The 13,163-nt window shown below is 43.3% G+C and overlaps 1 protein-coding gene across 1 annotated transcript in view; it reads right to left on the bottom strand.

Annotated features, from left to right (window-relative positions):
• Positions 1-13,163, bottom strand: part of TXLNB (taxilin beta) — a 44,935-nt gene that overhangs the window by 11,558 nt on the left and 20,214 nt on the right. Inside the window, exons 6-9 of the mRNA XM_074818921.1 lie at positions 12,334-12,453; positions 7,003-7,077; positions 1,258-1,350; positions 37-132 (exon numbers count right to left, since the gene is read on the bottom strand). Coding sequence (XP_074675022.1) covers positions 37-132; positions 1,258-1,350; positions 7,003-7,077; positions 12,334-12,453 — 384 coding nt within the window. The remainder of the gene's footprint in view (positions 1-36; positions 133-1,257; positions 1,351-7,002; positions 7,078-12,333; positions 12,454-13,163) is intronic.

Below are 13,163 nucleotides of genomic sequence, written 5' to 3'. Positions count from 1 at the left end.
AAAGAGGTGCGTCCTGAGAAGAAAAAGACTGCTCACCTCTTCAATCATGTCCAGTAACGCTCTGTTACAGTTCTCAAACCTGGATTTCCATGTAGCAGTATCCTTTTCCAACTTCTTCATTTTCTTTGTCATCTATAGAAGCAGGAGGAAAAGCTGAATCACAACAGAAATTCCATGCTGCCGATGAAATTAGCACAACCCTTTTATTCAGGCCTTTGGCTGTACTCATAACTCTGCTACCAGCAGCTGTAGTGGCTGTGCTAAGTAATAATTTATGTTAAGGTATGGATTTAGTTTTAAGTAGCTGCCATATAACTTTCAGCCTCCAGTCTGTAGTCCTAAAGTAGGACCAGTTGATTATGTGGTTAAAAGCATAGCCAACTCCCAGAGTACAAACTGTCACAAAACCAGAAGGCAAAGAAAAGGTGGAATTATTCTGTTTGTCTCTTTATCAGACCACAGTGCTAGATTCCTGGGAAGTTAAAGAAGGGGTTGTATCTTCTGAGCCAGCACTGCCAAGGAAGTTCCCTCTGGATTAGTCACCTCTATACTGCCTCCAAAACACGGCACTAGCTAAATAGCAACATCTTTCCCTTTGGTTTTCTGTAGACTGAACTCTCTGTGAAGATCATTAGAGGTTGTCTGGATTAGGGCATCAGGATTTTGGGCCCTGGTGGCACAGCAGAATGCTGTTTATTATGAAAGTGGGTATGACACGTGGGTGTGTTTGGTTTTTTTGACTCCCGTTCATTACAGGAAATAAGTATACCAGCTGCAAGGAAACAGTCACTTGGGCTTAATAGTGGGAAGGTGTTGGTGGACTTCAGCTCTGCCTACACGCTCCAGTGGGAAGACATGTAGACTGTGTCAACCTCTCTGCACCAGTGTCAGTCACTCAGGAGGCTCTGGACACTCCTGGAGACATGGGCTGACCAGTGCAGCACCAGACTCCCCCTTTGGTGTCTCTGGAGGGTCTGTACCCAACCAGCACATTAGGTTTTAGGTAAAATGTTTATTCTTCCAGGCAATTTCAGTTTTAGCTGAAAGGGAAAGTGAAATATTCAGCTTGCAGTGCTGAGGTCTAAGCTGCTGTCAGTCATGTCTGAGTGTGCCCCAGATCTTATTTGGATGTTGATGAGATTGTTCTCCAAAATATGCAGAAACAGTTCCATACCAGATAAAATTATTGTGGTGAGAAATACCAAAATCTAAAAGGAAAGTCTCAAGCACAGAGTTCAGGTATGAGCTGCTACTCACTTTCTCCATCTCCTGTTTGAATGTGGCAAACACTTCATTGCTTTTGGTCAATGTTTTCTGAAATTCTTCAAACCTTTCAGAGTAGAGAGTGATCTGCATTAACAGAGAAAAAAACCCACAGTAATTTCAGAGTCTCCAGGATGGCGAACTTCTACTTTGGTAGAAGATAATAAGTATTGTGTTTGGACATGGAAATTAGCTTCTGTTTGGAGACCATGAAGCACAGACATTAGGGAACTGAAACTCTCTGCATCTTTTTAAGGTAGCAAACTATTATGATTCCTCTGTTGCAGAAAGGTAAACTGAGGAAGAATAAAAAGACCCAGGCCAGTGATTTTAAAAAGACCTGGGAATTATGCGTGCCCTATACTCCTGAATGTTGCAGCTACGGTGTCTCTACATAGGGTGTCCAGAAGCAAAAGAATTCCTTAGAAGTGGAGACTTCTGAAAACATTTCGCTTGGTAACTCTTTGAAGACTTCAGGAGGACAGCATTAAAGTCTACAAAGTTTTCCAATCCCTGCCTTTCCTCACAAGACCTGTATACTTCTTTTCTGTGTACAGCTGTGGCTCACATCTACAGGAAAGGACTCCTAGGATGACCTACGGAATGGAAAATGATAATGTGAACCCTGGGCCACCCCCATGGGCAGGGACTAACCTGAGCTGGTCTGATCACTGATGCTGTGCAGGACCAGGCAGTGGGATTAACTCAAGGTGAGAGCCAACGTGGTCAGAGCTGTGCCTGAGCTCTAAGCCTTGCTTCACCATGCAGACATCGCCAAACTTCAACTTTAACCTGAGGACATAAGCTCTGGCAGGCTTTAGTGGAGGAGCTCAGTACAGCCTGGCTGCCCAGATGTTTACCTGCCTTCCTGATTACCCAATAAGCCAGGCTTGGAGCTGGGTGCTGCCCTGGCTATGCTGCTTCTGATGTCCAAGCAAGCTGGGTGAGAGGCGTCTCCACATCATGCTGCAGTCACAGTTTCTCCTCTTCCATCTTTCCAATCCCCATGTGGTGGCTCGGGCTGTGGTCAGGAGCTGCACCAGGCAGCACTTGTGTTTCACTGGACTCCACCGTTGAAGAAGAGTGTCACTGCTCTCTTTCTATGTGATCTGGCATGCAGGGTAGCCCCACCACTGAGCAAAGCCCACCCTTTGTTTCACACTGCCATGATCCTGCACTGGATTCCTTCAAGCTGTGTCCCTGCAGCATGGCTTGAGTGAGCTGAGAGGGCACCTTGTCAGCTCTGTTTTGTAGCCTGCCTGTGAACTGCAGCTGTGGGCAAGGCCGGCAAAGGCAGAGAAAATAATCTCCTGCCAGCCTCTTTTGCCAGTTTCACTTTGCTTCATGAAGCAGAGCAGAAGAAAGATCTGTTGCAATGTGCCAGTGTTTAAGACTATTAGGGTTCCATATTTTGCTATCAGTTTATACCTGGTAGCCACTTGAAAGTTCATCTGTGGATGTATTTTGTCAGTAATCCATATTTTTATATCTAAATTCTGTGGATGTTTTGGGGAAAAAAGTGTTCTAAAGATCTGAGCTTAGTTTTTCTGTAAGATTTTCTTGTTTTCTGCTTTTTTTCTGGGGTTTTTTTTTTGTTTCTTTTGTTTTTTTTGGGTTTTTTTTGTTTGTTTTTTTTTTCTGGGTGGGAAAAGCACTTTCAAAGCTCCAAAATCATGCAGGATGCTATGGAGATAAAGCACAGTTATCTGCTCTTTGGAAAAGAAGACCAACTCCAACTCATTCCCTTTGTTCTGGTGCCAGAGCACTCCCAGCAGTGTTTAGGTGATTGGACATTTCATCTGTCCAGCCTGACAGCTCTTGTTAGAAAAAGAGTGATTGGTGATGAGCCTCTTTAACCAAGTAATAAGCGATAGGACAAGAGGTAACGGCCTCAAGTTGCACCAGGAAGGTTTAGACTAATTATTAGGAAGTATTTCTTTACAGAACGGGTTGTTAGGCGTTGGAATGGGCTGCCCAGGGAGGTGGTGGAGTCCCCATCCCTGGAGGTGTTCAAGAGGTGGGTTGACATGGCGCTTGGGGATATGGTGTAGTTGGGATCTGTCAGTGTTAGGTTAACGGTTGGACTAGGTGATCTTCAAGGTCCTTTCCAACCTAGATGATTCTGCGATTCTGTATTACACGCAGTGGCTGAGGCTGGGTGGGTGCAGAGCAGTGGGAGGTTCAAGAGCGGCCTGCAGTATCCAGGCATCTGGCTGGAGGCTAACTGCCCTCTCCGCACCCGCACGGAGCTGACTAAATGTTTAGTTGGGAGCTTTTATTTTGTGTGGTGCCAGTCAACACACACCCTCCCCCGATACTGCTCTTCAGTTACCAAGGAACAGAAGATTTAGAAAATGTTGCTAATAGTGAGGTGGGTTTAATTCTGATTTTGAAATCAGATATATTATGTTTCATGTTCATTCTGACTAGTTGTTATGATGCCCCTTGTCATGGCCATAACTGCAGTGTACTGTGGATATGCCCAAACTAAGTTTAAACTAGGTAGTTAGGGTCTTGGTGGCTGTGAATATGGCACTGGCCACAGCCCTTCCCTGCCAAGCTGGGTGAGGGCATGGGAGGTTAATCCACGCAGAGCTCTGTGGTGCCAATGTCAGAGCTAGCTGTTGTGAAGCTTGCATGTCTGTATTTATACTACGCTGTAGCCAGAACTGTGACCTATGCACAAACAGAAAGTCAGAGGGATTTGTTTTAGCAGTCCAAGTGCCACAGCATAAGCGGGACACTGATACCAAGTGAGACACTTGGGATAGACGTCATGGCTCTAAGGAGAAACGCTTGAGCATCCCAAAGCCAAGTGACGGAGCAGGGGTGGGAGCCAGCAAACCAGGGCTCCTAGCTCAGAGCTGTTGTCTTAAAAAAAACTCACCTCAATTCTCTATCTCTGCTTTTCCCTTCCAACTTTTGCCTATTGTTTAATTAGATTAAAAACCTTCCAGGTTTGAACAGGGCAAGCTCAGATCTCAGCTGGGGCCCTAGGCAGTACCATAGCACCAAGAATAGCTTCTGCAATTTAAATTTGAATAATAAATTAATGTTGTCATAGTGGCTGGTAACAGGCTGTGAGAGCTGTCTCTCACTAGGAGCATGCACCCATGTTCCTCAGTTAGGGAGACGAGGACCCCCTCACTGCTGCCCACTGCCCATCCAGCCCCTCTGACAGTGAGGGCAGGGAGAGTGGAGGCAGAGCTGCTGCCAAGTGAGAACGTGAAAGTGCACGGCTTTGGGAAGCAGGGGCATCTCAGCATCGCCATACTGTGAGTGAGGGTGTTACAGCGAGGACGTCCCTTTGTACCTGTCACGTTCTTCTCAGTTGCCATAGCCCAGTGGTTGCACTACACCACGTAACAAAAATTAAAGGCCTCAGCTGACTTTTATCTTCTCACTTTGTTTCAAAGCATGAAGCTAAAAAAGTCTGCCTAAGCAACATGCCTGGGGAGGCCTGCAGCATCCTGGGAAGCAGAACCACTGTTTGGGTGTATTCCTTCAGCTGGTGCCAGATCCCTGTCACCATCTGGAGGGTGAGATTTGGCCATCTCAGGCACATTGTGCTGCCCAGAGACAGGCTGGCATGGAGCTGATGTCCCCTCATTCTTTACAGCTCAAGGAAGCGGTGAGCGTTCATCACCTCCTTTAAAATGGAGTGGTATCTCACTCACTATAGCAGGCGGTGAGGGCTGTGCTATGGCTTCTCCTTATCTCGTTGACCAATGTCTTCTCATAATTTCCATGCAGTTGTTCCTCTGTTAATATCTATTTGTTGTTTTGTGCTGTTTGCATCAAGGAGCTCTTTATGCTTTTTCTGTTCTGCACTAGCCCAATGCCTTGCATGACAGCACCTGGTCCATGAGGGAGGCCCTTCAGTGCTACCATACTGGAAATAATGTTATTATTCCCAGTAATTCTGAATGGAGGCTGCTGTGTAAGTGACAGAGCTCTCACACTTGAGTAGAACACCTAACTTTATGTTTCATTTCAGCAAGTGAATCAATTTTTGTCTACACAAGTCTGAAAGGGGCACATGTATTATCAATGCCTTTGCAGGCTTGTTTGACTGGATTTTTCTAAAAACAATTTTACTGTTTCAGACATATGCTTAATATATTCTAGCTTTTATCAATACCTTCAGTTTCATTAAACGGGCTACAGAGGTCTGCCTGCATACAAAGCTCATTCTGGCTGAACATAAAAGTTTAATTAAAACCACTCTGAGAAAATTGGAAGCAGGTTTGCAGTTGGGACAGACTCAGCTGGAGGCCTTTGAGGTTTGGTTGCAGAACCTGTCAAACTGGTGTCAGCAGCAGTTTATGTGATATTCTTTGGTGCGCTTATCTTAGCCTTTGAAAAAACACTTAAAGGACCAAACCCCTTTTAGCAGGTTTCCAGGTTATCAGTTTAATGCTAGCCTTTCTTGAGTGCTCAACAGGTAGGAATTAGACCATCTACAAGAGCAGAGCTGGAACAACTTACCAGTACAATTAACTGTGATCAAGGGCTAAGAGGTGGCTTCCTGATGGGTGAGGAGATGGGCAGCTGCAGAGGGGCTGAAGGACTGACACCAAATCCCCCACCACACTCCCTGATAAGCTCTGCTTGTGGGGACCTTTCTCACGGGCAGGTCAAAGAAGATAAATCTACATGACTGTTTCTGTAAGTCTAGGAAAATCTACCAATGCTGTCTCTTTTTGATGTGGAAGTCCAGCATGTCATCTTGTGTTCTCATTGATATTCAAGGGCAATTATTACATTGCTCTCAAAGTGTAGTATATACTGCCTGTTTCTTGGTTTTACTGCCTTTCACTCCAGCCTGACTCTTAGTGTAATTTTGGCAAGTAATTTTATTTTATTGAATGTTTCAAATTCCAACTAAACACTGAAATCCTAGAGGCCCCTTTGTATAATCTCTTAGTAGGCAGAATTCCTGCTAAAGTTAATGAAAACACTACCTTCGCACCCCACTCCAGAAAAGCACATGAGCACATCAGCTCCAGTTTGGTAAACATGTTTCATGATATGTATGTACTCCAGTGTTTTGCTGTATTAGAAACCTGCCTGAAGGGTAGTTATAGTGAATAATCAAGCCAAAGCACACACATTGTTGTGTGGTTGAGTACTGTAAACACTCATAAATCACAGCACCATAGAATGGTTTGGGTCAGAAGGAACCTTTAAAGATCATTTAGTCCAACGCCCCTGCCATGGGCAGGGACACCTTCCACTAGACCAGGTTGCTCAAAGCCCCGAACAACCTGGCCTGGAACACTTCCAGGGAGGGGGCATCCACAGCTTCTCTGGGCAACCTATTCCAATGCCCCACCACCCTCACGGTAAAGAATTTCTTCCTTACATCTAATCTAAATCTACTCTCTTCTAATTTAAAACCGTTACCCCTCATCCTATCACTACATGCCCTAGTAAAAAAATCTGTCTCCATCTTTATTATAAGCACCCTTTAAATACTGAAAGGCTGCAATAAGGTCTCCCCAGAGCCTTCTCTTCTCCAGACTAAACAACCTACATGCCACAGTATGATTTGCAGTATGGGCATTACCTTACAGTTGGCTTGAAAATAACCTGTTTCCTTTGCAATAGTCTATGTGATGTAGAATGAGGCTAGAAGGAATACATAGGAAATAGTTTGGATACTTTACCTGGAACATGCCTCACAGGTTAAAAACTGGGAAACAAAGGCACACCATGCAATCACCTCTCCTACTTCACCTGTGCCTGCAGGACAGTCTCTTGCTCTTTTAACATTTTGGCCTGGAGCTTCCATTCTGCAGCTTGATTCAGGAGCTGTGTTTTGGGCAACAGAGAGAAAATTGTTAGGTCTCTAGTTTATCAGTTGGAAATCCTCGTCCTCCAGCTACCTATGCTTCTGCCACTGATAAGGAGTGATCTAACTTTCAGAGGAATGTAGTTAGAGGAGTTAGGCAAGACAGAGTATTTAGTGCTATCCTGAGACGTGGGACAAGGCATTTGGTTTCCAAAGGCATATCTGAATAGGATTTCAAAACCTACTTGGAATGAAGTGTACAGTGGACTCTAAAAAGTGTGTATTTAACCATATCTTCACCAGACTTCTAGAAAGTGAATATGATACTTTCTGGCACATTCATTTCAGCACAGCTCTGGCCAAATTCCTGCTCTCCAGTGAATGGCAAACTCCCTTTTGCATTAATGATCAGAACTTAGCATACATGTACCGTCACAGTCAGATGTGCCTCAAAAAATCTTCGAGCTTTCAGAAAGGGAATTCATACTAAATGTCATACATTTACTGGTGCCTGTTATCTTTGGGCTCCATTTGCATTGACATGCCATCAGCAGAGAATCCCAGCTCAGGGTGATAAATGTCTCACTTAAATCAAGGAGGCAGCCCAGGAAGAGCTTGACTGCAGTTTCATCCCTGGCTGCTCCTGGGAAAGTGTGATTCCCTGCTACAAGGTATTTGGCAAAATGACATTCTGATGCACAGGCTGCAGATGGGAGGGTCGGTCGAGGGTGAATGAATTGTAGGAATGAGGTGTACAAGACTTTTTCAGGCTGCAGTTCTGAGTCAGCACTTCCAAAGTGTGCAGTAATATTCTAGCAATTGGTTTAATCTGAAAGCAGGAAACATTTACTGAAGTGTTAAAGAAATGTGCTTATTGCCTACCAGACATTTATAAAGCGCTTTACTGGTTAGGCCAAATGTATTTTAGAAAAAGAATGCTAATGATAGCTTGAGAAATGAGATATAAACAAGTTAGTTTACCACAGGACTTTCTTCTGTTGGATTAAATTGTACTGTTTAAAATATCACAGTTGGGGCCTGAAAAGATGTTTAAAATGAAAGTGCTATGTAAGTCAACAGATCCTATTCTCATATTGGAAGTGAAAGGTGAGTAGAGCCACATGCAGAAAATGTATCTGACCCCTAATAAAAATTTTTATTCTAACCATTTTTTTGGAAATAACACATGTAAACTACTTGAATACCACCTGGTGAAAGAGCTGAGGATGTACTCTACAAATGCTGACTGAACAACATGATGAATTCTTTCCCTGTCTAGCTATTTGTGGCACAAAGACTATATGAATTAAACTTGGGGCTTATATATATATATATAAGCTCTAGAAAAATCTTTCTTCCATCAATTTGGCCTTTTTATATGGATCCACTGAATATTTGCCATCTACAATTTCCTAGACAAGAATGTTTTACAGCTCAAGTATGCATTCTATGAAGAAATACCACGTTCTGTTTATTTTATACCTGCCTCTTAATATTTATTTTGAGAATTTAATTTGATGATTGGTTCAATGGAGATAAGTCAAATTCTTGAGTTTAGATCTTGTTGACTAAAATTTCAAATAGGTTGTCTCATAGCAAGTAAAAAGAGATGGTATGAGTAAGCCTAGGATAAATGAGCCTCAGTTCATGCATTTGTTTTCTTGGAAGAGGGTATGTTTTACACACATGAAAATAATTTTTTTAAAGTTTGGATGAAATCTGGATTTCTAAGTTTCACGTTTCTTTGATATATACTTGTTTGAGTTTTGGGTTTGGGTTTTTTTTAGGAATTACAGAGTGTCTGGTTTGAATGATCTAATGAAAAGTGCTTTGAAAACTTTCAGAGCTACCCAGTCTCTAGGCCAGTCATTATTTCCAAGAACTGGGCTTTTATCTGCATTGCTTCAATCTCAGCTAGGGTTACCTTCATACCCAGTGTGCCTGGGATAATGAAAAGGTCCCACCTTCCACGCCATGTGTTCTGCCACAACGCGAGAGATGGACAGAGAAGGCAAAGAAAAGTTGTTTCTTTTGCTTGTTAATGAAATCCTTCTTCTCTCCTATTGACCCACATAGCTTCTGCAGCCAGTCAAAATCCAAGAGTTAATAAACTCTTCTGTAATGGAAGCAAGCCAGACAGAGGTTTGCTCAAATTAGCACGCACTCTTATGCAGCCTGAGGTCACCTGCAAACACCAAGCTGGGAGAAAATGAATCAAGAGAACTAATGTATTTATTAATAGGCTATGAAGTGGTAACAAGGAAGCTGAAGTATAAAGAAATGAATAAATATTGCATATGGTGTTTACAAAGCAGCACTTCAGTGAAATGTGGTGATGTTATACTATATTATTAGAGCTGTGATAGTGCTGGAGGCCCAGACAGTCACATCATTCTCAGGACTAAAAAAAGCCAGTCTCCAAGAACATACATTCCAATTTAATGACATGGATCTAGGGACTGGCTTAATGAAAATTAAGATTCCCTTTTTGCTGCCAGACTCTGCAAATTCCAACTGTGTAGAAATCTGATCAATACCTTCCAGTCATATACTTGAAAGCCACAGAGGCTTTAAACTGCAATTAATTGCACATTAGAGTTTGTATTACAAATGTTAAAAATGTATGATATAGTGAGGAAGTCCACATAACATTGATTATGGGTTGATAGCAAAATTGCATCCTTAGGTAAAGTTGACCCTTTGGGAAGGCCACACAGTATAAACCATTGCTCCTTATACAGGGAATCACATTCTTAGCTGGATGTGTAGGTGAATTGTGTGAGCAATGAGATAACCTGCCTATTGAGATGTGATGTACAGAGGCTGCAGGATGGGACATCTCTCCTTGTCTGAGGTAAAGAAGTTTTGTATAGGGGCAAAGATTTCTACATGGAAGAACTGCCTAGGAAGACATCAAAGTGAGCCTTTAAGGAGTAATCAAACAGATAAAAGAATACAAAAATTTTCATTTAAGGACATTTGCAAAAACCTGAAGCAAAAGTCAGGCACAGGGAAGTAATAAATGGTATGGAAAGGTTCTGAAAGCTGTTCCCTCAAATGAAAGGATGTTGAAATGCAGTAAGGCTCTGAGCTGGAGAGAGATACAACTAAATTAGAAGACTCCATCAAAAACACCTTGATTTCATACATATATACATTACTCCCACAGACACTAGCACAATAGCTGGGTGGGCGGGACTAAGAGCTCAGCAATAGGATCGAAGTGGGAGACAAGTGTAGGCTAGCTCTCTGGGTGCTGGGCTACCTGTGATGAATCATGACATGCTAATTGTGCCTTGACTCATTGCATGGCTTTTGGCCAGTCACTTCAGTTCTTCAGCTAAATCTACCTTGCTCTGAGGTGATACAGCCATACATCGCCAGCCTACCTCAAACGCAGGGTTTTTAAGCATGAGTTTGGACAGTGTGAAAAATATTCTTTGTACGTGGTGCATATCATTATACACCCACTGCTTAAAGGCTTTGTAGCTTTTTTCCGAACCTGTTATTTCATAGGTGCTAATCATACACACAGCAAAGCCACAAAGAAAATCTCCCACTCCCAAATGTAGATGGTGATGACTTTCATTGCTTTAGAAGAAATTAAAGTATCAAAACTGTGTATATCAGTTCTGGATAAAATACACAAAGAAGGTTTGGCTAGAAACAGGGCCGGTTATAGGCTACAGGTAGCCCCAAAACTCATATTGTGTGAGGCACAGCAAGAAAGGTCATTGATAGAAGGCTGTATGTGTCAGTTTTCCACAGAGATAATGCCCTGTCTTTTCCATCTTCTGTTTTTTTTCCCAGTATCTGAAATCTGGTACTCAGTAGCAGAACTCCCAGTGACAGCAGTAAAGTAAGCCCAAATTTGCTTTATCATTGTAAGGGATTTCTTGGAAATGTTTCCTTGGGTTTGAATCTGACAAGAATCAATGGTCATGAATAAAATTTTGGGATTTGGCTTTACATAGGCCTCACAGTGACAGGGAATAACTCAGCTGGGACACAAATTGTCATGCAGTGACATGCAGATGTGCACACGGAGAAGCTCCAGCTCGTCTTCCTCCTCAGTCTTTAGCTAGGAGTAAAGCCGAGCAGGAGTGGGTATCCCAGCTGCAAGATCAGTGCAGAGACAGAGGATAAGTGCTCTTATGGGCAATTTTTGGTAAGAGGTGTTTTCTGTGTTTCCCTTGTGCTCTAGCTACAAGGCTTAGACCCCCACATTTTCATCCATATTTTATGATACCTTGTCCATGCTTGTGCTAATTAATCTGTTTCCAGATATGGGGAGGGGATAACTATCCTCTCTTTAGAGCGCTCTCGTGCTGCTCCTGAGTTAGCTGAAGGACTGGTGAAAACTAAAGCTCTCTTCCAGCCGATGAGAGCTCGTTGCTCCCCCTGAGTAGTCTCAGCTGCTGCCACCACCCAGGAGAGGGACTAGGTGTCAGTGTGGAACTCTGATCCTTTGTAGGTGTGAGGATTGCTGTGAAAATACCAGGCAGTCTGAGAAAATTAATTTTGGTCTGATTGAGTCGCAAGATGTGTGAGACCAGAGAGGAGTGCTCTCCTCCTGTCCCAGCTGTGCCTTCAGGGAATATCCCACCTGGAGCTGCTCCTCCCTGTCCCCCTCCTAGAGATGTCCCCTCTGCCAGGTAGGGAGGAATGGCAGACGGGGCTGTTAAATGAACCCAGACCCTTCCTGCCCGAAAGAGGCACTGACAGACCAACGTGGGGAAGGGGAACCTCTGCAAAAGAGAAGGGGAGGCTCTGTCACAGCAAGCAGCTCCTGTAGCCTCTTCTGCTGGCAAAACGGGACCCACAGAGGACATCTGGGGAGGCTCAGAGCCTGGGAGGATACCAGCCTTCAGCCATCTCACTTTAAACTCATGTTTTTGTTCTCCTCTCTGATTGTTTAAATGTGCTCATTTATCATGTGGGGAGATGGAGTATCAAATATCAGAGCTGTTTGAAAACTAATGGCATCACCTGACTCAACATCACGATGAATCAACTGTATAGTAACGGTGAGTTAGCTAGAGCAGTCTGTGCTCTAACCTACTGCTCTGCAGTTTGCTTCAAAAACTGTAAATGCCAATGAAAGCTGCCTTTCAGGGGCTGTTTCTTTACATCGAGCATTGACAGTAACAATAAAAACATCTCTGCTAATATATCCCAGCTTGGACCTGAAGGACCAATATATTAGTGAAATAGCATGCAGGGCTCATTTTGGCCTAAAGTCAGATAAAAGACAGACAGATTAGAAGGATAGGTACGTATTCCTTTTCTTTCTGATGTCGCTCCTCGGCTTCCTTCATCATTTCCTGAGACTGCTCCAACTTGGCATCCACCAGTTTCTGTTGAAGTTCTCTGTGCTTAAATATTTTATCAAGGTGCTGCAAGAAAATAAATTCCGCTGAATGTGCAAGTTTAATTATGTACACAGATCTTCATGCTCATGCATGTACAGGTATCTACTGGAACATTCATGAAACAAAAATATTGCAAAACAGGAAGACTCCCAATCTATTGCAATTACTGAAAAACTACAGCACTGATAAGAAGAAACTGTGCCATAATTTGCATGGAAAGGGAAACCTGTTTACATTATCTATTTTGATTTATTGTAGGAAAAAAAAGAAAAAGCCTTAGCGTCTTTGCCAGTTCTATGGTCTACATACGAAGTCAACAGTATAATCCAATATAAGTGAAGATCAAATAACTGCTCGTCAGTAACAAATATGCAGGGGAAACACTTCTTTTGAGCTGTTAAGTGTCCAGCAGATCTAAGCCACTGTGTGGATAAATGTGTAAAGACACATTTCACCTGCAGTGCTTGGGAGCTTGTGCACAGCTCATGCCATCCTTTCTGTGAACACAAGCCCTGTACATCCCCTTTGCTCTGGCCACACGTGTGCAACGTGGGCTTGGAGGGCCTGGGTGAAGGTACATGAGTGGGGATGTGGAGGAGGTCAGACCATATGAACCAGAGGCCTCCCCTGGCCTGTAAAAATGTCTGGCTCCATGGTGACCTTCAGGAGGTGACTGTTGCTGATAGCCCTCTTGCTTCATTTAGATAAAACTTGCAGGAGCAAATATTCTGAGT

Source organism: Strix aluco, chromosome 3, assembly GCF_031877795.1.
Source record: "Strix aluco isolate bStrAlu1 chromosome 3, bStrAlu1.hap1, whole genome shotgun sequence".
In the NCBI taxonomy this organism is placed as follows: Eukaryota; Metazoa; Chordata; class Aves; order Strigiformes; family Strigidae; genus Strix; species Strix aluco.
This window is presented reverse-complemented; position numbering and strand designations above follow the sequence as displayed.